The sequence below is a fragment of the Ammodytes marinus genome, assembly GCF_949987685.1.
Source record: "Ammodytes marinus genome assembly, chromosome: 6".
In the NCBI taxonomy this organism is placed as follows: Eukaryota; Metazoa; Chordata; class Actinopteri; order Uranoscopiformes; family Ammodytidae; genus Ammodytes; species Ammodytes marinus.
Window position 1 is genome coordinate 24,608,646 of NC_137235.1, and position 27,978 is coordinate 24,636,623.

The 27,978-nt window shown below is 43.9% G+C and overlaps 1 protein-coding gene across 1 annotated transcript; it reads left to right on the forward strand.

The window, feature by feature from the left end:
- The first annotated feature begins 77 nt into the window (after window positions 1-77).
- On the forward strand, window positions 78-27,904 carry rnf38 (ring finger protein 38). The gene is made up of 13 exons (XM_080028982.1): window positions 78-181; window positions 1,160-1,862; window positions 16,343-16,404; window positions 20,933-21,135; window positions 21,593-21,998; window positions 22,406-22,570; window positions 22,910-23,080; window positions 23,541-23,726; window positions 24,058-24,161; window positions 24,278-24,362; window positions 24,501-24,622; window positions 24,735-24,834; window positions 25,330-27,904. The coding sequence occupies exons 2-13, from the start codon at window positions 1,253-1,255 to the stop codon at window positions 25,390-25,392; spliced, it is 2,277 nt and encodes a 758-aa protein (XP_079885108.1). The 5' UTR covers window positions 78-181; window positions 1,160-1,252; the 3' UTR covers window positions 25,393-27,904.
- The last annotated feature ends 74 nt before the right edge of the window (window positions 27,905-27,978 follow it).

Sequence of the window (27,978 nt, forward strand, 5' to 3'; positions counted from 1 at the left end):
ATCGATTGGTCAGGCCTTGTGAAAACCGACTTGAGCGTTGACGGTCTGTCACATTTCACGCTGACACCAAGCGAACACTGGGCGCACACACATACACATATTCACACACACTCAAACGCAGGGCTCACCATATTATCGACAGATCCGAGTCAGGAGTACAGTCGAGGACAGCAGATTGAAGGTAAATTGTTGTTAAAAACTACTCAGAGAAGGGAAATTAGACCGGGTTACAGAGGCGGGGTCATTCTTTAAGCTCGTGTTAATTTCAGCCGTGGTTCTTTCTTTGTAATTGTAGGTTGACTACTTTTTTTCAACCTTTCTCTGTGCGCTCTGCTGTTTGCCCCTTTCCATGGTGTGAAAACATTACTGGCTCACTCGTGCTCAACGAAATTACCTGGAATAAGTTCTTTTTAGAAAGCAGTTTTGTTTTGTTACCATTAACCAAGGAGTTTAAAGGGATTCGAGGCGTGGGTGGCTAGCTGCGGGATTTTTCTCTGTGTTGGTCGGTGGTGGAGGAGGGGTTGGTACGGCTCGGCAAGCTAGCGAACGACATCACGCAGACTGGCTAAACAAGTTTAAATGGTTCTTAAAGTGGACAAAGTCGCCTCAAACTCAGTTCAGGGAAAGGTACGTGTATAATACGGCAGTCATAATTGTTATCTAAGCTGTTGTAGGAATAGAAGAAGCATAATTTCGCTATCACCACAGTATGTTACCCGTACGAATGTTAGCACCCCCCCTCAGCTTTAGCCTCCTTTGAGCTAGCAAACCATGGCCGTGTTCACAGCTCCTGCTGTAAAGAACTAAACATCGCTGGTTAAAGATACGATCCATTGAAAGCAGTTTTATCATCTGAAACATACGCACTCGACCAGTGGCCACAGTTTAGTGTACTTAAGAAAACAGGCACCGATGCTATCTCGAATAGACGGCGTTGTTGAGTCGTTGGACCAGTTTGGGGGAATCACGCTGTGTTGAGCAACGTTACTTGGACAAACTTCGGGGAAAGTAAAGTCGCATCAGAGTTTCAAAACACACGCCTGTCATAATAAACAGTGGCAGTTGATTCACATGACGTGTTTGTGTACATCCTTAACGGAGAGCACCCCACCGCTCAGTTTAACTGTTAACCACTCTCCAACTTTGTATTTTTAAACAGTGACTATACGCAGCTGCTTCTGTGAGAGGAAACGAGAAGGAAAAAAACGCAGAAAAAAAAGAGAAAGAAACAGAGGAAATCCCCCGAAAGGAAATGCCAATCGCAGCCACTGGACAGCCAACGACTCAGGAGCCCAGAGTTTGCCCTCGGCGGCTGCCCTCCACCCCGGAGCCTGTCCCCAAAGGGGCTGATTTATTCGAAGAGGCGGGGGCCGCTGCGGAGTCGGCGGAGCGGACAGAGTACGGAGGGGGCGCGGAGGGGGGCAGACTAGTAGGGCTCGGGGGCTATAGTTACAGCCAGGGCGGCGGTGCTAGGGGGTTTCTAGTACAGCCCGGATCACCGCCGCAGTCCCCGGGAGCCGCGTCGTCCTCGTTTCTCTTCCACCCGCTTCATCATCCGCACCACCAAATAGCCATGGAGCCCCCAAGGACTCGATCGCGCTCTCGCTCTGGATATTACCAGTACGGTGGTGGGGGGAATGGGATCGGAATAACCGGCAGTGGAGTCATGGGATCTCACCATCCGCATCACCACCACCAGCAGCAACAACTCCATCCACAGCAGCAACAACACGGTGCCGCTTGCGCACCACATGGAGCTCAAGGCTCCGAGAGCCAGCTGCGAGCCCCCCCAGGAAGTAACGCCTCTCCCGGCATTCAGAGGCTTTCTTCGGTTCCCGGAGCGCACCACATCCAGGCAGCAGGTAAATGAATTGTCCTCACTTATCATTGCCACTGACTGCATGTGATAGTAGTGTTTACTGTACCCTAGCCTAGACCAAGATAGGCAAAGGAATTCCAGCTTTTTATACGACTTTACATAAGCACCAAGTTGAAGTGATTGAAGTTGAGGTGTACCATGGGGAACCAAATTGAGAGAATGGCCTGGGGGTGTGGGGCAGGAGGGGGGGGGGGTGTCCTGGTGTTGGCATGACAGAAGTGTCTGTGCATGTGTGAACACATTTGTTGTATTTTTTCTAATAAGACGGGGTGTTTTATGTGCCTGCCACAGAGCTGCAGTGTGGATGTGGTGCATACAGTAGTAGGTATGAACAGCAGCAGCCTGTGGTGCGGACCCTGGCATCCCCAAGGTTTATTGAACCGCTGTGCGTAGGTAGTTACCCAGACTGTGTTTCTTAAGGCACTGTGGCATGTCTACTCCTAGTCAACAACACAAATATTGACGTAGCTAGGTAACAAGCCATGCAAGCTAATCTTGGTCTAAACTAGGCATGCTTTATTCTTTGCTTTGACTCCCAAATGTAAAACCAAGGGAGTAACTAATGGCTAGATAACCCAGGGGTTTGACTTGGTGGGCTGCTAATGTGAAGAAGAAAAAAGAGAACATTCTGACATGTATTTCTTATGTTCATTTGAGGCAGGGTCTTGCATAGCTCAGTATGGCACTAACGATGCATTCACATACTTAAATCATAGTACTGTACATCTTCTGTAGTACGTTGGACAAGACAGTCAACTAAATGACATAGTAGTACGTGCAATGTTATATTAAAGAGAGACATAGCCTGTTTAACAGTCAGACAGTCTCCTAAGAGCTGGTTGGGCATATTAGGTGAGTCAATCTAGGAAAAAAAAGGGCTTAACCCCAAAAAAATTGATACAAAAGGTTTTTCAATGGATTCCAGTAGTATTTGGTGTGCTGAATAACATACTAAAAGTCTACCAAAATCTACCCCCCAGAAAGCCCTCATTTTCAAGATGGCGGCCGAAAAGGCGGCAGGGAGCTTGAAATGGCTATATCTCAAATTGAAAAAATGTTGCAAAGGAATTTTCAACTGATTTTGGTACCTCTGGACATGCTTACAAACATACTAAAAATCTAGGAAAATACACCTTCCGGAAAGGCTTCATTTTCAAGATGGCGTCCAAAATGGTGGCCGGCCAAGCTTAAAATGGCTATATATCTCAATAGAAAAATATTATTCAAATGATTTTTCACTTGATTCTGGTACCTGCAAATATGCTTATGAACATACTTACAATCTAGGAAAATATACCTCCCAGAAAGGCTTCATTTTCATAATGGCGTCCAAAATGGCGGCCGGGAGCGTAGAATGACTATATCTCAAATGGAAAATGTTACAAAAGAATGTTTCAACTGATTCTGGTACCTCTATACATTAAGAAAGTGCGACAAATCTAGGTAAATATAACTGCTAGAAAGGCGTCATTTTCAAAATGACTGCCTGTAAGCTTACATTGGTTAAATGGTTCAAATTGGTTACTATTCAAACTAGAAAGGTGGTGTTGTTGTTGAATAACATAAATGCCACACTTATTGTGGTCTTTATTCATCATCATCTTCGGGCTCCTCTGGAAGAAACTGGTTATGTGGATTTTCACATTCCTTAAGTTGACATGGTCCACAGACAGTAGTACAAGGTAGTCCATATTTTCTGCAAGAGCAGCGGAGTGTCTTGCAGGCAGTGGTACAGTTACAATGAATGACCTTCAAGAGACTGTCTGGAGCAACATTCGTTGTTGACATGAGTGGGACAAATCTATTGTCCTGCAGGCTCCACCCCCAGTTCAGGGCATCCATACCATCTTCTGTTCCCATCCAGACCATGACCTGGTAGTACGCTCTACGACAGTGAAATTTGGTCGCAGATTCAGTTGGTGGCAGACGTTCAGGCGTTACAGTTGATGAAGCTGAGACAACCTTCTTGCTGAAAATGTTATATTGCACTGCTGCAAGGGAATCTGTGACTTTCCACCAAAGAGGACAGGCATTACTTGGCACCCAAGGTCATCAATCACCTCTGTGGTCTGGTCTGGGACAATGAATGCATTGGCACAAGATTGAAGGACAGGATCCCCTTTTACAAGCTTCTGGAAAGCAGTCTTTTTGCCAACCCCGAAGATCCGAGAAGTTGTCACAGCCAGTGAGAGCATGGATGAACATCAACTGAGAACACACATCATGTCCAAGTACTTCTTTTAAATGGTTTACGGCATACACTTTAAAACTGCCATCAGCTTTTGACTTGTCTGATCTGAAATATACGCCCTTACTATCTCTCTCTGCATAGTGAAGTAGTAAGACAAGGAGATCTGTATCTTCTCCAATCAGCGTAGTGGTGTGAAGAAGAGATGATTCCACTGCGGCCCTTACGATGTCTACATCAGCATCTCCGATTGAATTGACCACAGTGCAACCCCTTTCTTTCAGTTCATCGCTTATCATTTGAATCAGCCTCTGTTTATTCAGATCTCTTGATAGGAACTCCTTTACCTGAGAACTCTGTCTCAGCAGTGAAGTTGACAATGGGATGAATATTGTTTCCTCTTCTTTGATGTGTGTTGTCTTTAATGGATGGCCCATCCCCATAGCCATCAAACACAATGGTTGTAACTGAGCCATAATGTTGGATGGTGAAGTCTGCATATGACTGCGCAATTTTACTATAGCTTTGTCCGTGCTTCCATGGTATTTGGTGAAGGAGTGAACCTCCATCAAGAACATAATGATCTTTTTCTGGTACAGAATCTAGGATTGCATCACTTGCATGATCACATATTGCGTGCGCAAGTTGTGGTTTATCAGCCTTGCGGAAGATGTGTCCAGCTTCAAAGAGGGCAGGAGGGAAAGGACTGAGTTCGTAACGCATAACCTCCTCCAATGATAGCTCTCCAGTTTGGGAGACAATCAGGAAACGTTGAAAAAGAAGTGCAGAATCAATTGTTCGATCAGGAGCAACCTTGATAGACGATTTTTGTCCAAGGGTTATGGCTTCATCCTTTCTACTAAATGAGAATGTGAATGCAGGCTGTCCAATCATTTTGTGCATGATATTGCGTCCAACAGAGTCATAATCATGCACGTTCACTCCGTCCTCAGCAACAACACCTGTAACAACATTCCTTAAAGAAGAGTCTGGAGAGAAAGGTGACCATATAGCAAGTTTTGAAGTGATCTTCTCCAGGTCAGCAGCATCCCTTTTCATCCTTGCCTCTGTTGAGTCCTTGTGCTGTTCTGATGTTGTGTATGTCTGGTTTGTGAACTCCTGCCTGCATTGCGGTGTTGTACTCTGATGTTATGCACTTTGACATGGTCCAAAGGGCTCTCTGATTGTCAGTCATTCCACTTTCATGCGTCATACCACCGGTAGTCTTCAATGACCTCACCAATGTCGTCTCGATGACAAGATCTGAGCTGAAGCCTTCCACATCAACAACGTTAACGGGCAGGATATCCCCGGTTCATTTTAGCCGTAAAGCCACAGGGCTTTTCTGTGCGGCGGCTCACACTGGCGAGGTGTCACTGTGAATGACACCGTTACCCACCGTCATGGAGTTTCAACTGGCAACTCGCTATTTCGCTCACGCAAGGCTTTTGTGTTTCGATTTAACATCAGTCTTGGGCGAGTACTTTAACTTTATGCTGAATAAACCATTGCATTGCAATCGCTGAAAGCGAAAGTGTTTGGGCGGGGGCACAGAAGGGTGCGCTGCATTTACCACACAAGACACGGCGTGCGACACAATAATCAATTTATTACGATCATCTTGTTTTCATGATCGAGGGACGCCAAAATCGTAATCGAAATTGAATTTCAATTAATCGCCCAGCCCTCCCCTATTCCATCAGGCAGTCATTTTGAAAATGACGCCTTTCTAGCAGTTATATTTACCTAGATTTGTCGCACTTTCTTAATGTATAGAGGTACCAGAATCAGTTGAAACATTCTTTTGTAACATTTTCCATTTGAGATATAGTCATTCTATGCTCCCGGCCGCCATTTTGGACGCCATCTTGAAAATGAAGCCTTTCCGGAAGGTGTATTTTCCTAGATTTTTAGTATGTTTGTAAGCATGTCCAGAGGTACCAAAATCAGTTGAAAATTCCTTTGCAACATTTTTTCAATTTGAGATATAGCCATTTCAAGCTCCCCGCCGCCATTTTGGCCGCCATCTTGGAAATGAGGGCTTTCTGGGGGGTAGATTTTGGTAGACTTTTAGTATGTTATTCAGCACACCAAATACTACTGGAATCCATTGAAAAACCTTTTGTATCAATTTTTTTGGGGTTAAGTCCTTTTTTTCCCTAGATTGACTCACCTATATTCTGTTTCAGGAGGAGAGAGCGAGTGTGGTTGAGGATCTCTAGAAGTTACTCTCTGGATAAGCAATGCTTTGATATTTGTTCTTCTTCACTGCAAAGCCAAACTGAGCCAGTTTGTGGACTGGTGCTGGGCGTAAAATACATGCGAAGGCACTCTAACACAGTGAGTGCAGTGAAGCACACAACATAGAAACAGCACAGCTAGAGTTTCACATTCAGCGAGGCCATGGGAAAGCTTTTCTTTCAGCGAACCTAACAGGCTTCTCGGGTTAGGAAAATGCTTGGTCGCTAGTTTTCTCCTAGGGAGCTTTTTGGGGATCATTTCTACGCGGCAATATCTTAATGAAACCAATTGGAAAGTTAACAATTATGTGCAATCACGAGATTTATTTATTTTGTATAACTTAGCATTAATGGTCAATCAAATGAACAAGCTAAAATGAAAGGACAAGCTTCCGATGCATTTCTTATAGTTTCTTATCCAAAACCTTACAGCATATCATTTGCTGTAAGGTATTCAATATGGAATTACATAACATGCCCTCATATGACTAACTGTTTAGTCATTTCTGTCTTTGAGCAACTCAACAGTGCAATGTATCCTAGGAAAGACAGAATCATTTTTTTTTTGGTAAATCTGTGTTTTTTTTTTTTGGGTTCCTAACTCAACTACACAGCAAAATACAACTCATTTGAATATACAAGCTCAAAACTTTATTCTACCAGTCCACATTCCTGTACTGTACCATAGGTCTGTGTCTTAACAGACAGCATTACATTTTTTGAATCTGCATTTGTGTGCACCCGAGAGGCTGAGCAACTGTGTATGGAGACTGGAATTACCTGTCTGGGAGAGTGAGAGTAAGAAAATAACAGCTGAATACACATACACAAACAAAGGCCCATCCTAAGCATCCTTCCTTCCTATATGTCGCCTTGCAAAGTGTGTGTTATGAAACAGTACGTTGTTTAGCCTTGTACAGGCTGGCTTGGTCAAATGAGCTCAGTGTGCGTATGTATGTGTTGGAACACAGGCAGAACTGTTACAAAGGAATGGATACCATGAGTACAAATACAGATTGGTGTTCCAACTCGCAACACATCACCACAGAAGTTTATTGGTCCACTGTGAGCTCTGACCCTGCTGCCTAGCTATGACATGCAGGATAGCACCAATCAATGGATAGAATGGCTGTATTGTATTTCCCTCCAAATGGATTTCGATCTAGCCAGGGAGGCACAGGCTAGAAATTCTATGGACACTCACTCATTCTCTGGATTAATTTCAATTAGACCTGAAAGATACAGCACACAAAAGAAGAGTTATTTGGAAAATGAACAGGTGTATGTGACGTGTGTATACATTTGTATTTGTAAGTAGCAGAAATATAATATAGTCTGACTGAAGCAAATGTGCAAAAACAGCCCAAGGTTGTCCTTTATAGCTGTGAAATATGTCAACTAAATCAGTTGCCTTATTTCAATAACTAACAAACAAACAGAAGCATTTGTCTAACTTTGAAATACAAAACAACCATTTCTTTTGTTTTTTGAGTGCCATTCACATTGTTAAATGAGACAGACAAAGCCTTGGTGCCAATTTATTCTTGAATATTCTCTTACACAAGCAAAGCAGCTGGCTAGCTGGACCTTTCCCAATGCTACACACCTTTTTATTAGAGCCTCTTTCCATTCCCAGAATGGCTCCTGCTTGTTGAGAGAGAAGGAGGGATACTCACTCCATTCTTCCCTTGCTAGTCACCTGCGTTGGGCATGAAAGCTAATGATATCCTGTGCTCTTCAATCCCTCGCTCTTCTCTCTTCTCTTCTCTATTCCAAATCTTTTGGCCTCCTTTCCCCCTTTGTGCCTTGTTCTTTCATTATTGTTTGAAACAATTTGTAGTGCTCACCTTTTTTGTTTTTCTTCTCTTTTTAACTACCATCTTTTGAACTGTTCCCATGACTTGTAAGGAAATAAATATGTGTTTTTTGAAGTGCAAAAGAAGAGAGGCACAGTAAATGTAGAAGTACTTAAGCAACGGGGCCTACCAAATGCTTAAAACTGCTGCCAAATTGGTCCAAGTGGATGAAAACATCCTCTGTAGCAGATTGATATCCTATCCTGTTTCTGACCCGCCTCTGTCACAGCCTGTCCTCTCTTAGCCACTTTTATCTCTCGCTCAGTCAACCCTTTCTGTACCCCTGCGGTCCACTTTCTCTGCCCCCCCACTCCCCTCCACATACACACACACCCATTTGTCTAATGGAGGGATCGTTTTAATGGACTGCCCAAAGCAGCAAGAGGGGCAGACACTCCTTCCACTCTACCTTTAGACCCCTCCACTCCACTCCTATCCTCTCCATCCTTCTATCTGGAGCAGAAGTGGAATCATGCACTTGTTTTTTTTTATTTATTTTTTCTTACTTTCCTTTGTCTTGTCGCCCAGGCAACCCCCCCCCCCCACCCCCCCTCTGGTTTGAAGGGAAACTCTTTCACTTGGATTGACCAAGTAGTAGCAGGGGCTCTCTTCTACTCCGTCACTCCATATAAACAACAAAAGCAGTCACTCTGGACAGCAAGAGACGATCCTGGATCCTGGGGGGTAGAGTAGAGGACAGGACAGGACAGGACAGGACAGGACAGGACAGTGACTTTAAGGGGCACTTTACACGGTGAAAACGTGAGTTTTCCCGTTTTTGGTTTAAAAAAAAAAACCCCGTTCAGACACAATTTATCTGACATCTTCACCCGTACACAAAGTTTTCAGAGGAAACGGGCCGAAATCGCTGAAGTAGCAGCCATGCCAAGCCAATAGTCAGCGGTGACACAGCCTAGTAGATAGCTCTTCCGGTACAATTTGATGCATACAACTTTACTGTAACCGAAAATTAATGCCACTAACGTTCATAAAGCGGTTGGTGTAAGCTTGGGGTTACAAATATTGTAAAAGACAAGCTTATTTCACCGCATTGAACTCGGAAAAACAGCAGACTTGCTGATAGTGAAGGGGCTTCGTGAGCAGTATACCTTCCTGTTAGGCGTACTTCAGAATAAAAGTCAACTCACGTGTGTCCAGCGAAATGCTATGAATGTTTAGCCAGTGAAATGCTTTTACTGTGAAGCCGTAGCCTGCTCCTTTTGTTGAACAGTAGCCTAACTTAACCGCTGCACGCTGATAGTGTTTTTTTAATGTAGAGAGAGCCGTGTCCCTGGCATATAGAAGTGACACACGTTTATTTAGCTAGAAAAACAGGCAGAGCACAACTCTTTCCCTATTTGCTTGTAGGAGCGATTGGTGGCACGATAACAAATTCATCAGCAACAGCACAACGTCCATGAGCACAATGAATACAGCTCGGTGATCCGCCATTGTTGTTGTTGTTTTCCAACTGGCGCACATGGACCTACAAAGACGGCGCATGCCTATTTATATCCAAACGCAATGCGCATGTGTGAGGGCGGAGCCGTGACGTCAGCGTTATCAGTGGAAATGGTTTCGTTGTTCACAGGAAACCAAAACCGTTAAGTTTTCCAAAAAATCCTCCCTCGGAGGTGATCTCAAAAATCTGCGGTTCATGCCTGCGTTTGCGTTTGCGTTTGCTGTTTTCCTGTAAATGATATAGTGCAACCGCAGAAATTTTTCTGCGTATGCACCGTTTTGCGTGGCCGTGTAAAGTGCCCCTAAATTAGCTTTAAAACCAAGGGATGGGCTCTGATATGGTTTGGGAAGAAAACAAAAAAAGATGTTATTAGAAGAGAGAATGCCAAAGGTCACTAGTAAATAGCCTTAAGTAAGGTCAATGTAAGGAGGAGAGAGGAGAGTGCAAACTTGAGCTTGAAACATGGGAGGAATAGGAAAGTCACCTTTTTTGAAAGAAGTATTAGGTTGGATATGGCATTTATGGGAGTTGATAGTGGGTGTTTAGGTGCAGAGAGAGGATGAGGAAGACTGGGTAGAAATGATTGGACTGGAATAAAGGGGAGAATAGCAAAAAAGGGGGTGTGGACAAGATTCATGCACTAAGCTAAGCTGTGGAGGAGACGCAGGACATCATGAGTGTTGTTGTGAGCAAAGCACAGGGAGCAGGAAGCATGCTTCACAGACGGCAGTGGAGTGTGAGGCATGGACACTGTGACTGGAGAGATAAAGATGGAAATAATTGTCTGGAGGGGCGGATTGAGGCACGGCACAGAGTGGGAGAGACTAAGGGTTGAGGCAGGAAGTCTGTGAGCATAGGCAGGGATGCACCGATCCACTATCTTTACCTTCCAATCCGATATCTGGGTTTTGGATATCGGCCGATACTGATGCTGTCCCATATCATTCATTATTATACATGTCTTTGTTGGTGGTGATGTTACTGTATGTGTAAGGTAAGGGAGGCTTAAGCAACACAGTCATTGATTCTAATTAAAAAGAGCAACAAATATACACAAATGCAAATAGGTTAATCTTAATAGCTATGAGCTGTTTGCATGCAGAACATCAGAACTCAACTTTTGAATGGCTAATTATAATACGATTGTGTGCTATATCACATAGCTATAGTCTTAAAATGTCAATTTCTTTCATAGTTAAATTATTACTTAACATTTTTTTTAATATCAGACTTGTCTTTCCGATATCCGATACGTTTAGTGCAGCCATATCGCACCCCGTACCGATATTGTATCGGATTGCCCCATCCACAAATATAGGTAAAGTGAGTGAAGGCATGATTTTAATGTTGAGCTAGTTAAGGACAGAGAGTGGGATGTATTTGCTTCTGTCAGCCTCCCATCCCTGTTGATACAACTGGGAATGTCCAGCGGATGTGGCCTGGCCTGGCCTGCTTGTGTCGTGGGTGCAAATCTGTGGTTCCAAAGTCCACTGGATGTCTTGATGTGTCCATGCAGCTGGATTTGTGTTTAGGTCTCTTTGTTGTCTTTCTCACTGACTGGACTGGAAATGTTTTATTGCCTTCAGTTTTTTCCTATTTCTGCCTCTGTTGAAACTGTTATGCAAAGTGAGTTGAAACTGTAGATACAGGCTGTACATATGTTTGATCAAGGTGTTGTGTGTAGACCTATAGTTTTGAAAAAAAAACGTCCTTTGTTTGTGTTATGGGTCTGTTTTGTTGACTGTTCTGCTGACCCAGTGGGCTCTGGCGCAGTTGGAAGGTTTGCTTCGGCACGGCACGGTTGCTCATGTACGTGCACGAGAAGAAGTAGTCATGATGTCGATTTATAAAATAAAACCTTTGTATTGGTCTGATGCCGAGACATACAAGAGTTACATTAATACAAGCCTTTTCCATTTGGCTTTTTCAGAATGTAGTTTCAAGCAGTTGATAGCGCTTAGTTTGTGTCGATAGTGTCTGGAGCTATGATGACAGAAGACAATTAAAACTGTCATCTTTCTCCGACTTTCTCACCATTGCTTTCTCTCCCAACACCTCGCGTCAGCTGGATTCTGTCTTTCATTGGAGGAGAGGGAGAGGACAGGAGGAGGAGTGAGAAACAGTAAGGAGTGTGAAGGAGTGGTGTTAGCTGTGTGTGTGTGTGTGTGTGTGTGTGTGTGTGTACACACACACGTGTACGCACGCCTTGTTTAGCTGCTGCCTGGGTGGGCTGGGAGCAGGAACAGGACTGTCAGAAACATATGCATACATACAGAATGAAATCAATGGAGAAACTTTGGCTACACTCAGTGAAAGTTGACAGAAGTAAAAGCAAGAAAGTAAAGGTAGATGGCATGTAAACCATGGCACGTAAGCGTGTTTACTAGGGACTAGGGACACTTATTTAGTCCATTCAGTGTCTGGCATGTGCACTGGCTTACAGTTTTCCACATCACACTTGCGTTAGCTGCAAAGTGGATTACTGTTGGCCTCCAGACCAGCTGTGAAATCCCCCAAAAACCGTCCTTGTAAATACACGTGTTCAACTCTGATCTGAGGCGGTAGAGCAACTTTTCCTTGAGCAGATGAATGTGAAAACAGACTCCTAGTGTCAAACTCTGCACGTGTGTCGTTCTGCACAGTGAAGGTCCAACACCTAAGTGAAATAACAGCGCCGACATAATGCATTTTTGAGTGTAGGGTGACTTTAATATTGTGGAGTTGTGACACTGGTTTTTCTAGGGTGGGAACTTTCTTAGAAGAGTCTAAGAAAAACAAGCCACTCGTAATACATTTGCTCAGCCTAATGATATTGATGACTAGCTTAGCCCTAAATAAATGTCTGTGTTATGAACCGCATACTACCAAAACGCTGCAGCAACCCCCAAGGGAAGTGCTGCACAGAAAGGGTTTCTGGCTAGCTGTAGCTCACGCAGCCTTGTAAATTAAATACCACGCTCGCCTTCAAAATTGTCTGCACTTTGTGTGTATTTGCCCTGCTGTGTGTATCACACCAGCTGTGATGGGTTGGTCAAGATAGGACAAAATATAGAAACATTTATTTTTGGAATGATTTAATTAGATTTGACTCTTTTTTTTTTAGGGTGGGAATTGTGTGTTTTTCTTTAACTTCCCGGTGCATTCTTTCTTAGGCCAAAGCAGTACAGCTGCCATATGCATACACAATAACTATATTTTACAGTGTGTTGAGTGCAAACACCTGACCACACTCGAGAAAATGTGCAAGATGGACGGGCATCCTCAAGGACTGCAAAAGACAGAAAGATAATGAGGGAGGAAATACCAATAAATAGATGGAGGAGGACAATGGAGTAGGAAAGAGGTAGACCCATTTCTACACACACACACACACACATACAGACGCACACCCACTTGCCATCAGGCCTGTGTGAAGCCGTGGTAGGCAGGTAATGGCTGGGCAGCAGGCGTTGCATGCCCGCCTATTTTTAAGCCTGTATGCCAGCTAGCTTAGCTTGTTACTTGACTGTGCTTTGCGCAAAGGTGTGAAGTGTGCTGTGACATGTGTTGAGGAGGCGGGGTGATGATAGGGAGAGGTGTGTGTGTAAGCGCGTGTGTGTGTGTTGGTGTTAGACATATGCTCAGGCTGACATCCTCTTTACTTTCCGAATATGTTCTATAAATTGCTACACAACGTTCTTTGGCAGTCGACAAGGTTTCCGTACCATTTTCCATTTTGTCGATCGGGTGATTTGTTAAGTAAGCCTGTCACTTATCCATCATCTTATCTTTCCAAGCACCATTTTCTACTACTCACCCACTTTCTCCAGGAAGAGGTATAGTTTAAGAAAGAGAGAGAGAGAGAGAGAGAGAGAGGGTGATGGACATCATGGACAGAGATGGTTTGATAGAGAAAAGGAAGGAAATGTGGATTCTGTGAGATAAGGCTGCAGGACTTATACAGGAGAGAGACAGGCCCAGGAGATAGGGGGAATAGATCGCTGGCAGGGAGGGAGGGAGGGTGATGAAGTGATGGATAGTGTGAGGAGGAGAAGAGGGTGTGGAGAGAGAGAGAGAGGGGGAGAGAGAGAGAGAGAGGTGGAGGTGGAGGAAATGGATAGAAATAGCCGATGCACTCTGAGGCTTACAGAAAATCAATAGCAGTCAAGAGGGGAAGCCACAACCCCCACCCTGATCCTCCTCCTCTCTCTCTCTCTCTCTCTCTCCCCCTCTCCCTCTCCACCAGACTTCTCATGTTTTTTTCCCCCTCCACTCCTTATCTTCTCCCATCTCCATTTCCTCCTCAGTGCCCTCACCCTTTCATGCGCATTTCCAACCTCTTCCTATATAGCAACACTTTGCCTTCTGCTTCTGGTCCCCTACCCCTGTTGTTTTCTCTCCTTCAGTACTGCCTCCCCTCAACCTCACCTCCCATCACTGTATTGCTGGCCTTGTCTCTTTCCACGCTATCCTTCTTTTCTTTTTCTGCAGCTTTCTGCATGCTTAAAGGTGCTACGAGGAACTTTTAAATATTTCTGAAACTGTCTCATTTTGCACCTAATAAAGATGGAACAACAGGGATCATGTAGTTCTGGTTGATGATTTAGATTTAACTTTACAAAACAAACATGTGACGTATTTTGTTGTGACTGTATGCTTGCTTGTTTTAACTCTAAGGTGTCATGAAAGGAGGCCATAAATAAAATGATTTCTTATTATTAAGTCAATGGGAATTCTCTGTAGCCGTCAGGACTTTGACAGGATTAAAGAAATTAAAAGTTGAGATAGTTGATTGTGTACTTTTAATTCAAAATATTCCATATAGACAGCAGAAGTAAGATGGTAAATCATGTAATATTTATCTCCATCATCCTGATAGAAGTCAGGGCGGTTGAGTAGGAAAAGTAACCTATCGAGCCATACACAAAATCTTCCCGGAAGTAAGTACTCATCCGGGCATTTCTCGCCTACACAAACTCGCATACACACAACCACAACATATTCAAATTGACGTCAAAATTAGTATGAGTAGGACGTTAGTAGGGCTTTTTCGAACACATTCCTACTCTTACAAAACAAAGACAACACACCAACAATAAATAAATCATAGCATTGACCCTGTCTTAGCAGTGGAGTGCTGACTCGTGTATATTGAACAGGAAGACCTTGTGCTCTTTGTCTGCAAAATCGCTGTATGCACAAAGGAAGTCCTACATTAGGACATTTTTCATCAAGTATATTATTCATTAAATCGCTCATTATAGCATTTTCCCGAAATTCCCTAAATATTCCAATTTGAAATTCATTCTGCAATCCTACTTTTCAACTTTCTCGGAGGCCCCACTTGTATAAAATGTGTGTGTGTGGTGCTGTGTGCAGTCTGTTAGTCCACTAGTGGGCATGATGTCATCAAGGCATTTTAAACCTGTTGGGTAGCTTCTGCATTGTGCGCCTCTGTAGAGTGACTGCCACTGAATGACTCGTCTCTGACTCAATTTACCGGACAATGTGCGAGTGAGCCAATGCTCTGGGAGGGGAGCTGGATTTTTGCCTATTGTGCTCGGTGAATGAGTGTGGTACAGAAGAGCGCTATATGCAGTAGTGCCATGAATGCTTCACCAGTAGTCTGTCCCAAATCATCTCGGGCAAAATACCCTTTTTTAGCTGCTTTTCACTACACTGAAGTAAGCTTTACCTAACCCAACCTTTTCAATCCATTTGTTTCGCCTGCTCTAGGGATTTGAGTATGAGAGAGGAATACATTTTTTTTAAGGATTCTTTGTTGTCAATCACAGCCTTTTTTTCAAAGATGGAGGTTGTGAACAGGAACAATCCCCACAAGCAAACAAACAGCCCCAGAGGTGAAGAATGATCTTCTAAAGGGCTTTCTCTGCACCGAGTCCCTTCTACTTTAGCGTTCTTCATCTCTATCATAAAGGTAGCCTTGTCTGGAGTGCCCTTGGGAGCACTTACCCTTGGTGTGTGCACCACTGCCACCATCTGTGGTGAGGACGTCCCCCGGCTGAAGACATGCCGCGTGAAGAAAGGGGGGGGGGGGGTAAAACAAAAGCCAGAATAAATAGAAAAGACAATAGAACGATGAAAGGATTGTTGTGGAAAAACAAAAGAGTAAAAGTCTTAGCCGGTGATGCAAGCTGGGGGTATCATCAGAAAGCTTCTCTAATCCAGGATTACTGTGTTTATTTTGTGTGTGTACGTACTGTCTGTGATCTGATCTGAGCATACCATATGTGTTTCGGTCACTTCTGTGCTGCTGTACACACGCGGTCAGCATTCCTACTCACAAACATGTTGTCATTGAGTTTTGCGGTTGTGTATTAAATCCAAGTTGCACAAGAACAATAACAAAAACAAAACCGGATTAAATGTACTGTACTGTAGATAAGCAGCAGGGGTCTTCCCACAATGCCCAGGCACAATTGTGCTATCAATTTCAACAAAAGGTATTACCAACATGTTTTCTACATTGCATTGTGAGCAATACACAATGCTGTGTTAACTAATACTGTAGCACTCACAGAGAGATACTTGCTTTAGTCTGAGGATCTGTGCAAGTGCCTGTGTGTAAATGTGGGAAGGTTTAGAGAAAAACGAATAAACTTGTTAGGGGATACCTGTTTGAGTATAACACTTTTAGCCAATATAAAGTGTTTGTAAGAGTCACCAGTATTTAGGAGAATGTATTTCTAACTGTGTGACCTTTCCTTCTCTGTGCAGGAGCCTCTGGCGGGCCCTACCACTGCCACCCAGATCATGCATATGGAGAGGAGAGTGATAAGGTGATAATATGCACCTTTTTTAATGGATATACCAACATAAGAACTGTATGGATGTTTTAAGTTGCATGCTATATTGTGTCGATATTTGATGATATTACAGATTACTATTTAATTATTCACTGCAGGTCGATACTGCTCTTAAGGATGTGAAGATATGATCTGATCCTCAAATTGTCTCTACTATTTTAAAATAGAACTTTTAAAGTAATGGAGTAAAAGTGAGACTTTAATTATTACAAATCGAATGTATTCACATTGATCTATTTTAAAATCAACACAACACATGAAAATGCATAAGGGAGGCAAATTTTTTTTCTCTCACTTTCTTTAAGCTGGAGCTTTTTAGTTAAAACGCTTGATGTTGTTCCTGTGTTCTCAGGCTGTTAATCAGGTTTGTTGTGTCCATGCGTTTACAGTGTTACCGCCTTGTCAAACATAAAGCACACCTCTGCTCTACGCTTCACTATACCTTATATACACATCAGACAAGTTTAGAGAGCCTGCTACAGTATGCCTCACAAGTATGGAGAATTGTGAAGTGTGCTTGTTGTTCATGCACATTCCTTGTCGACAAATGTGCTCACATTGCTCCTCACTTTTTAGTTTTTTCTCACTTAATCAGAGTGGCATATGTATGAGCAAACCGTGCTTTGAGGTAATCAGCTGATGGCCATTTTGGGAGACCTTTTTTTTTCTTCAAATGACTGGATGAAACAAATCTATGTCAAGCATCTAAACATATATATTTTCCATTACCATTCCGGGTGCTTATTCATTATAAGAAACGGGCAAACTTTAAATTCACAAGAGGAAGAAAATAAAATTGTATGTTTTCAACGTAGCATTACTGAATAATTTCAGCCATAGTATAATAAGTAAGTGTAAGTGCACTTCGGTAAATGATAGTCATCATCGTCACAAACAAAGGCCTGTGTAAGAGAGGCAAGCAGATGACGAAGAAGAAGGAGAAGAAGAGTGAAGGCAGGATGCTGAGGAAGGTGTTGTAGAAAGCAGGGAGGGAGAGACGACGAAAGGGAGGGGAGGCCCAAAACAAGGAGGGGGGTATTACTAATGATTTCACCTCCAGCTGTGGGACTGGGAGGCAGGGAGAGCAGGGAGGGAGGAACAGTGGCAGAGGAAACAAAATGAGCTTTGAAATCTTGTTGATGGAAAGAAAATGGGTGGGGGGAGGGAGGGAGACGTGTTCGGGGTGTCGGTAGAAGCATGTCTGCAAATATTAATGAATCTGTAAACTGCAAAAATGACCATGTTTGCTCAGTCAGTGTGGCCATTCTGGGCCATGAGAGGCCGGGGGAAAAAGAGAACCCTGCGTCGTAGTTGTGCGTCTTAGGTGTTTGCCTGCTCTCTGTGGGCCTCTCCCCTTTATTTTGGTTCTCAGCAATGACAGCGAAGTCACAACAGCTGCCGGCCACAGTTACTATATGTGTGTGGGTGTGCGCGTGTTTGGCGAGTGGATGCATGCATATCCCAAATGTGGACATAGCGATCTAGCACGCTGTAGGGTGTGTCTGTACTCGTGCTTCAGGATATCTGCCCCAGCCTGGTGTGTGCACACGCTGAATCTGGACACTGTGAAAGGAGTGTGTGTGTGTGTGTGTGTGTGTGTGTGTGTGCACTGCAGAATATACTGTAATATCAGGAGCAGTTCGCTGGGTTTCTGGGCCTTTGCTGGGAGTCACTGTGTATGCGTTTGTCTATGTGAGTGTTCTAAACATATGAAAGACAGCATGTTTTCTCTCCTTTAGTGGAAACTTGTCTGGGCCAGAAGTGTGTGTGTGAGTCGGTATGCTCAAAACAAGCACACTTTAAGAACATAAGGCCGTTATAAGGCATAACACACACACACACACACACACACACACACACACACACACACACACACACACACACACACACACCCCTTTGTCTGATACTGCTCCCCCTCCCAGTAACGCGGGTAGACAAGCCCATCAAACTTTCATACTAATGGGCAATAGGCTGCATGTGTTAAGACACAGTGTGTGTGTGTGTGTGTGTGTGTGTCCTGTCTAAGAACTTCTTGTCTTGTCCCCTTAGATTTTAGGCCCAGTTCTCAGACAGGGACAGACAGAGGAAAGAGGGGGAGGGAGTAAGAAGAAGAGGGGACTGTGGAGGGGTTCTTCTTATCTGATGGAAGGAAAGGGGAGGGGGGGAGAAAATGTCAGGCTCTGGATGGAGGCGGCTGGCTTAGATATGAAAATGGGCACAGTAGATGTCCCGAGGGTGTTTGTGTGGATGCTAGGGCTGGTAGAGAGGGTTTTGGGGTGTCTGGTAGAAAGAGGGGTGGGGGGGGGGGGTTAATGAGAGCTTTTTTTGGGGGGGGATGGGGTGGATCACTCCCTGGTGCCCTCCATCCTGTGTAGAATGGGGCATATATAGAATGTGCCTAATCTGCCCATATCACTTTTTGATGAAATAACCCATAGCAATTGGTATAGTTTACTTCAATTTGAACAAAGTGACATCTATGCACACTCCAAATTCTGTTTATCATATAACAATACTTGATCCTTCTTTTACCATTATATTTTTTTTAATTACATTTTTAATTAAAATTGTTAAGCCTCATGCAACACTTCAAATCTTAATTTCAAGTTATTTCTTTTTCACTGTGAAAGAGCCAACATTTTTGTGTCTGTCTTTCCTATCCCCAAAGACATGTTTGAAGTACCCTTTTTTTTGTTAGACAGAGATATATTTTTATTGAAAAGTGAGTCCAAAATTGATTAACCTTAATCTCAGTGAGTGGAGACTGCAACGTGTAGGAATTAAATTGCAACTGTGTGTGTTTTAGCACATATAGTGCTATGAAATAAGGAATGAACACAAAACCGAATAGCATTTTTCCTGTTATTTGAAAATGTGTTGGATCATTCAGCCCACTTTGCCAATGCATAATCCAAAATAACTGTATTGAATTATAGAAAGAACTGGTACAGGATGAGTGTAGCTATAATAACGCTTCAAAGGGGACTGGGGCAGGCTCGCTCATGCACCAGTCGGCTCAGAAGCACCATGTTCATGCACGGTGATCTACGCGGCTTATAAAAAATACAGGCAGACAGAGACAAGACGCCCTCAAAACCGTGGTGTAAGAACCCATCGCTACAACCTAAATTTGTTGTGTCATTTAGGGTCTGGTGCGCCCTTAGGCTCTCCACTAAGCTTTACCTCTCTCTTTCCTCTGTGCTTGTCTCATACACTCACACCATAGCCCCTTCCTTCTTTTACAGCGCGCTCCTATCAGACTAAATGAAGTCATTGTTATTGTTTGTCTTTCACATGAGCTACGGCTGGTCAGGCTCAGGTCATATCCAGTGCTAATGAGTAATACAGTTATGAGAGTGTACACACTGTACAGTGTGTTTGGCCCGACAGACAGACAGACAGTCCCCAATACGTTTTGTTCAGGTTAACACAAGAGCCCTGCCTCCTAAAAGAGAAGCGCTTCAAAGGGTATTGTTCTTTCTAGGCTGTGGAGCTCAAACAGTGGCAGCTGCCCATGTGTGAATGTGAATTTGCGCATGTCTGCAGGCGTTTCCATAACTGTGTGTGTGTGTGTTTCTGCCAGCCCGCTCTCCAGCTGTTTCCTGTTAGCTATCACACTGCTCTCAAGGTTGCTGAGCCCTGTGTGTGTGTGTGGGTGTGTGTGTGTGTGTAAAAAGTCACAGCCGCTGAGTCATTTTTATCACATTTTAACAACGCGTCTCTCCCACGAAGAGGGGAGGTGTAGGCAGGGATCAAGGAAAGTAGTAGAGAGGGGTAAAAAGGCGTTCAGATGTTAACTATGAGGAAATGTGTGTGTGTGTGTGTGTGTGTGTGTTTTCAGAGCACAGCTACGGCCTGCATAAGGGAGAATGACTAAGAAGAACTGACGCATAAACGTGTGTGTTCTTGCCTCACCAAGTGCCAAGTGTGAGAGTCATTTGCTTGACTGTAAGTGAAGTGACTCACAGATGAGTGGACAACATTATAACACTCGGTAGTCAGTGTAAACCCGGTCCACTACATGTTCAGCTATGTCACTGTTTTTTGTGTGCCACCCCCTTTTTTTTCTGACTCAGAAACTATTCGTCAAGCTATCCAGTTGAAGGTGTGTGTTCTTTCATCACACATGGGCCTGTGAGTGCTTGTCTTGCATTTACTCGCTCCAAGAGGAAGTGACTGAACCCTGTGGGCCTCAGAGCATGGTGTTGTAATATGCTCTCTTTCACACACACATAGAAGAACACACGCACACACACACACACAGACGCAGACACACACACACACAGAACAACACACTCTGGATCATACAGGAAATGCCTTGACTCACAAAGGAACCTAGTGTCTATGCGGCAGTATGGATTGCAGCCTGGGCCAGAGGGACTCTAATGCATGATGAAATTGATTTGATACGAGTGCTGTAGGTCACTAACCACACAGTAACCAACCTCTCTCTCCCACTCTCCTTCTCTTTCCTCCATTTTCCGACCCCCTCCCTGTGCAGAGTGAGGAAAGCCCCAGTCCAAAGCGCCAGCGGCTGTCCAGTCAGTCTGTGTTGGAACAGCTAACCTCATCCGTCCCCCCACCGTCCACCCCTTCTCCCCCCATCCGGCCCTGGGAGTCAGGACCATCGAGCCGGAGACAGCCTCACCCCCAGATCCACTACCACCAGGAGAGATGCCTCACTCCTGCTCGCCACAGACGCAGGTGAGGCGCCAAGTCCATTCCAGGCAACTTAAGCATTGTTTCCACTCGGCTCGGTGCGCTTCGGCACACATTTATTTGCGTTTCCACTGTCAAAAGTTGGTAAAGGTACCAAAATAAGCAAGTCGTAGCTGACTTGTTTTTGTTGCGCTTTCCGTGGGGTACCGAGCCGTCCCAAAGGGGCCATAAAGGGTGGAGCTACACACTGCAGTCAGTTGATTGGTCAACAGAATCATTTCCGTGTGAGAGATAAACCGCCGTGTAAAGTCAGCTCGGTTAGAGTGTCATTTCTCTAAACGCAAGATTCTGCAGAGTGCAGCTTTTTTAGTGTGTTGCGTTTTTCCCCTTCATTGAGTTAATCAGATCTATGATAACCTTGCTGTGCCGATACGAGGCCTTAGTTCTACTGCACTAAGGTTATCAAGGATCCCATATTTAAACCTTTCTCTCTCTGTCCCAGCCCGCCAGCCAGGCGTCAGCGCGGCCGTCTCTCCAGACCGGTCCGTCACTTACCTCCTCACCACCAGCCCCCTCCTCCTCCTCCTCCAGGCCCCCCACCCCGCCTGTCTCCTTCAGAGCACCAGGATGAAAACTACCAGCGCACCCCCCACCACCTCTCCACACACCAGACATACCCAGCCCACACGCCCAGTGCCTACGCTCAGCCGCTCACTGCTGGAGGCGGGGGGGCAATGATGGAGGAACCCCGAGCCTTCCACCCCCCAACCCTGTCGCCACGACTACTGCACCCGGCTGCTCACCACCACCACCCCCACCACCACCATCATCATCATCAACATCATCAGCAACAGCATCACGCAACCCAGCAGCAGCAAGGAGCCATGGTCATGGACCTGCATGAACAGGTTAGTCTGCTGATATTGATTCACATAAAGAAGCTTTTTCCATTACACGGTACCGGCTCTACTCTACTCACTTTTCTGGAAGACGTTTTTCATTACAAGATAGTGCCCCTTGATAGTACTGCCTATGTGTTTCTACTCAGTCTTGATCAGGGCGATTATTTGCACTCACTGTGCCGTGTCATAGCAGGCTGTCATTGTTTAAAATGTTGTTTTTTTTTCAACTTGTAGCTTCAACCAAAATGCATTCGTGCACCACAATCTCTTAAGACTTATCATTTTGGGGAAAGAAAATGCAATAGAGCTGGTATCATGCAATAATAATAAAAAAGTGCCATAAGATCACAAGGAGACAAAGCATGGTGAGTGAGGCTGCATATTAAAGTATGGTGTGTGTGGTTCCTCCCCAGCTGCAGCAGGCGAGTGTACCTGTCTCCTACACAGTGACCCCAGTCCCTCCACACGGCCTGGCAGCGCCTCTATGTAGTGGCCAGCATCTTCCCCCTACCTGCTCCTCACAACAACAAGTTCCTGCCTGCAGCGTGGTCTTCAGCACTGGACAACACTACCACCCAGTGAGTACAACCCACCACTGTGCTGTTTGTTAGGAGTGTGTATGTCTGTTTGTTCATACATAAATAAATAAAAAGTACACACTGCGCTCCTGGCCTCTCCTATGGGTCAACCAAAGAATAAGCAAAGTGCTCTGAAGAAAAGTGGGTAAAAAGAAGTAAAAACCTGCAGAACATGTCACTATTTGAAGGCGCTTTGTTTATTTCCCTAGGTCTTGGCTGCCCCCTTGTGGCAAGATTGGCCACATTACAACCACACCACAGTCAGAAAAACATTGAATGCATTTCAATTAAACTTCTGTCCTTTTCCTTTTCTCTTTCTTCACTCTGGCCCTCTCCCAGATGCTCCAGGCGTGTTCCATGCAGCATTTGCCGATGCCGTATGCCTTCCCCTCGCTGCTGTCCAGTGACCCTCAGTTCCTGCTGCCCCATCCATCCCACCTGTCTCACCACCCGGCCCACCTGCCCACACCCGCACAGTTTCTGCCTTTCCAGACGCAACAGCCACGATCGGTACGTACAATTATCTATGTTTCTATAGGTTACCCTGGTAAGAACCTGCAGATTTCTGTTCCCCAAAAAAAAAACTGACCTGCCTCGTCCTGCTAAATTGGCATATCTACATGATATATCTATATTTTTTTCCTCGATCAAGGTTTCTGTATTTCAAGATCCTATGACGATACTAATTCTAAATTTGTTATTTTTTTTTTAGTATTTGCAATATATTTCATCCCGTAATAACTGCAATGTACAACATTAATTGCACCGTTAAACCAATAATAAAAACCAATCATAAAATGTAACCCAACAAACAGTAGATCTCAATGTCAAACATTGCTATCATGGTTTTGCATAAGGGGTCCTACAAAGCTGCATGTACAGTACACTTCTTTGGCCCAGTTATAGTCCCACTATAAACACCTGTTGTGCATTGTTTCATGATGGATAACCCAGTGCGTTTCCCCTTTAGCCCTTGCAGAGGATAGAGAACGAGGTTGAGCTTCTTGGAGAGCAGCTGTCGGTAGGTGGGGGCTTCGGCTACGCCCACCATCACCACCACCACCACCCGCACCAGCCTCCCTCCGGCCTGCAGCCCTCCACACCGCTCCAGTTCCTCTCACACCATGACCCCCTGTCGCAGGAGCTCTTTACAGTGGTGAGTCTCATTTCACATCAGTAGCATTTGGCATGAAATCAAATTTAAAGTCCATGTCTTATTTATCTTCATTTAAGTGTTATTGTAATGTGAAGCTTGTAATGCATGTGCTTTTAAGGCAAGTCAACATTACCGGTGACAGCAAAATACATATTGAATTATAATTTTTTTAATCTATTTTAATAGAATCCTTTAATGGCAGGCGATGGGTATCGCAATTTTTACATGAATCAATTTTTTTCAACACACCTAGTTTTAATGTAAGATTATGTGAAACTGCCGCTTTTAGCTTTCTTTGGATAACAAAATGTTTATTTTTTTGTCCCAACAGCCCTATCCCCACTTTATGCCTCGCCGATTCACAAGCCGACGTTACCGCTCTCCGCAGGCCGTGCCCCCATCGCCCTACCACCCCAGCTTCCTGCCTTACTTCCTGTAAGTGTGATCCAATGCTCAAGTTTATGTTGGAACTATACAGGTGATACAGAAAGAGATTTGATTAGAGTACCGACCATTTACCTTTTTGCCCCGTTGTTTTCAACCACCCGCAGGTCCATGCTTCCTGTCCCCCCAAATGTGGCCCCCACTATCAGTCTAGAGCTGGATGTGGACGACGGAGAGGTGGAGAACTACGAGGTAGGGTCAACTGTGCCACAAGAAATGGTTTTTGAAATAGAAACGCCTGTAAAATGAACAAATATATATTCCTTTGTCTGCATATTCCACGGTGAACTTTGTCCATTAAACGTTGCCCTCCCTCTGTGAAACCTTCAGGCCCTGTTGAACCTGGCAGAGCGTCTAGGAGAGGCCAAGCCCCGCGGTCTAACCAAGGCAGATATAGAACAGCTTCCATCCTACAGGTTCAACCCCAACAACCATCAGTCTGAGCAAACGATGTGAGTACCGCTCACAAGTGTCGTGAGGAATTTGTCTGGTGTGTATGTGGCTGTTATGAGTTTGTACAAGATGCTGTTTTAACCGGTACCACCCTTTGCTCTTGTCTTTCAGGTGTGTGGTCTGCATGTGTGACTTTGAGTCTCGCCAGCTCCTAAGGGTCCTGCCTTGTAATCACGAGTTCCACGCCAAGTGTGTGGACAAGTGGCTTAAGGTGAGTCAAGACATTCAGCCGTTCAAATAACTGCTAATGTATCAGGTGTTTCCACTGTGACAAATACAATCCATGCGTCTTTGTAAAATAATTTGCTCTGGAAGCTTAGTTGCATAGTGTCTACTCACAGGACTACCTGGCAAACTTTAGATGTTGAGCAAACGGATAACACTTTAGCCAGCCAGAAGCATGCTAGTGCTAGTTTGTCATTATACCTCTCTGAACTTGTTATTTTTCTCAGTACTGGACTATTTCCCTGGCATTTTGTTTTTTCAGGACTTTAGATCAATAATTGAAGGGACGAATAAGGCCCTCTAAGCTAATGTCCTTGCTAACTGACAATAGCCTTTACCGTAAAAATAATATTCTTGCATCATTGGCAAACCATTCTTATTTCGTGCAGCAACCCTTTTATGCTGTGGTGTTTTTATAATCTATCTTTGGTATAATTTTTACTAACATATTCCGTACCTTTTTATTTTGTATTCCTTTCAGGCTAACCGAACATGTCCTATCTGCCGAGCCGATGCCTCTGAAGTCCAGCGGGATTCTGAGTGACCTTTGCGTGACCTCTACAAACAACACCCACAATAGTGACTCCTTCTTGAGCGCACCAACCAACCAATCAGTGAACTCCTCTCCTTCTATCATACGCCACGCTTCTCACGCAGTCTGCCACATAACTGGGACCAGTGCTCACTCTAGCTTCCCTCACTCTTTGTACACCCAGGACACTGAACAGAAATTCAGCAACCTTCTACTGACTCATGCTCACTTTCTCACTGGACTTGGTGGGCCTTGTGTTTTTTAGACTATAATGCCCCTACTACTCTTGCCTTCAGCTCATGGTTGACCCTTACTATGAATGGCCTTTGAAACACGTGCACGTATGTGCAGGTGGACACTTGTATTATTGTTTTTTTTTCTCACTCACTGAGCCCTTCCAAAAGGATATGACCTGTTCAGTCTTCAAAGCGATTGACAGAGAAAAGGACTTCTTTGAAAATCTTCTGTATCGTTGTACTAACAAACGGGAGAATTGGCAGTCCAAAGACTGGTCATTTCATTGTTATTATTCTGGTTATAATTAAGCATTCACATCTTTTGAACAGTGTCGGTCCATTTAAATTTGTCAGTGTGTGCATTGCATTCCTCGGCATGAGAGCAGTCTGTATGGGGTGAAACAAAGATACTGTGTGTCAAAGAGTGAGCTACTTTGAAACAGTGAAAAATAGACTTTATTTTCTCTATACGTGTGCTTGTGTGTGTGTGTGTGTGTGTTTCTGCTCCTGTGGTATTTATACAGTTCATGTGGTACAGTGCATTGACTTCCTCTTCCTGTTTTTTTTTTAAATTCCCACTCTACTTCAGATAGACTTAAACTTACTAAAGGTCAAGGTTATGTTCAGATATTAACTGACCAAAATGTGTTCATAAAATCAATGTAGGATGAGGAACACCTCCAGGGAAGTTAATGATGCTTTTTTTTTTACTCTTTTGTTTGTGTCATGTCATTAACTTGCTGTACAACTCTGACTCCATCACTCCATGTCGGCCCATATTTATTGTTCTCATCTGAAATGAGCAAAGGCTAAAAGGCACACCGTGTCCTAACCTTGAGGAAACATACCAGGTGTATTCATCTCTTTCTCAACATATTATCCACTAACCTCTCCCCACAAGGCAAATGCATATGTGAAAACAGTTGATTCTGACAGAAAACAAACAAGTAATGTCACCAAAACGTTCACACATGCTCAGTCTACTGGCTTTCTTAAGGGGATGAGGCCTTTGAAAACGGATCTGTATATCGCTCTTGGTGGTAACGGAGTGTTGGTAGATATAAGATGCATCCTCTTCTTTTTCTTTCTCCGTCATGGACAAGTTAGAAGTTTGAAGGGACTTCCACGGTCACAGCGAAATCTACTGTTTCACCAGATGGTGGATTTGACACTTCAGCACTTTAATATGTAGATTTAAGACCTACAAGCTTTTGTTTGTGTCATTCAGAACAAACCACTGATAATGTTTCACAGTCACGTGTGTGTGTGTTTGAGAACAAACATTTGAATGCATTAAAAACATATCTGTTCTCCAGTTCAAGTTCCATTCCCCACAGTATCAATCCCTCTATTATGTTTTCACTGCACATCTGCCCCCCCCCCCATATTACATCATAAAACTCCCATCTCTGTAAGGCCTATGTCAGCATGTGATGATGTAACCCAAAATATGTTCACCTCATGCACAGAGCAGGCTTTCTAATATAATGTATCACTATTTCTCACAATTGGTGTTTTGTGTCAGGATGACAACCTAATGTAGGCCTTTACAGAGATGGAGAAAAGTTGAGCCAGGCACCTGCAGTATCTTGCATCTGAGATGCCTTTTTCTTTTTTTCTATAAAGCTTAAATTTCCCCAGGTACAACTTGTATCTAACCAGTGTCACCACACAGTGTCAACACAAGTTCAAACCAACAGTATCTGCTAAGGTTTCTGAAACTCTTCTTCAGTGTTGTCAGTGTATAAAGTCATGTATTTTCCATGGGATTGGAGGGAAAATGTATTTTGTCATTATTGTTTTCTTTGGGGTCAAAAGTTTTTTTTTTTTGTGACTGTATGCATCCATTTTGTGTCTTAGGATTGTTTTATGTTGGACGGTTTCTTTTTTTCCGTTGCTTGGTACACTGGCAATTACCTCAGTCCCACTATTTATGTCTTTTCAGAAAAATGGCGCACACAGTATGATTAGTGCTTATCAATTCATTTTTGCTTATCGTTTCCGTGCAAGTTGTCCCGGTTGTTGAATATTTTTTTCCTTTTTAAACTATGAAACTCTATAATTAAAAACGGTGTCATAGTAGCTTCATTATGTATTATATCTGTAACCAAAATCATTTGAAGGCCTGTTATGATGATGATAATGATGATGATGAAATTTTTAACAAGCATTTGTACATTTTGTATGAGAGTTATTACTAGTAATACTTTATTAAGTAGTGCAATGATTTTTTTAATCCCTTACCCCGTCTTTTGGATTTCAAAAGCTGGTTCAATAATAAATGTATAACAACCTCTTCTAAAACGCTGTTTTCCAGTTATTTTTAACTCACCACCTCCCTTCCTATCTGTCCACTTTTAAA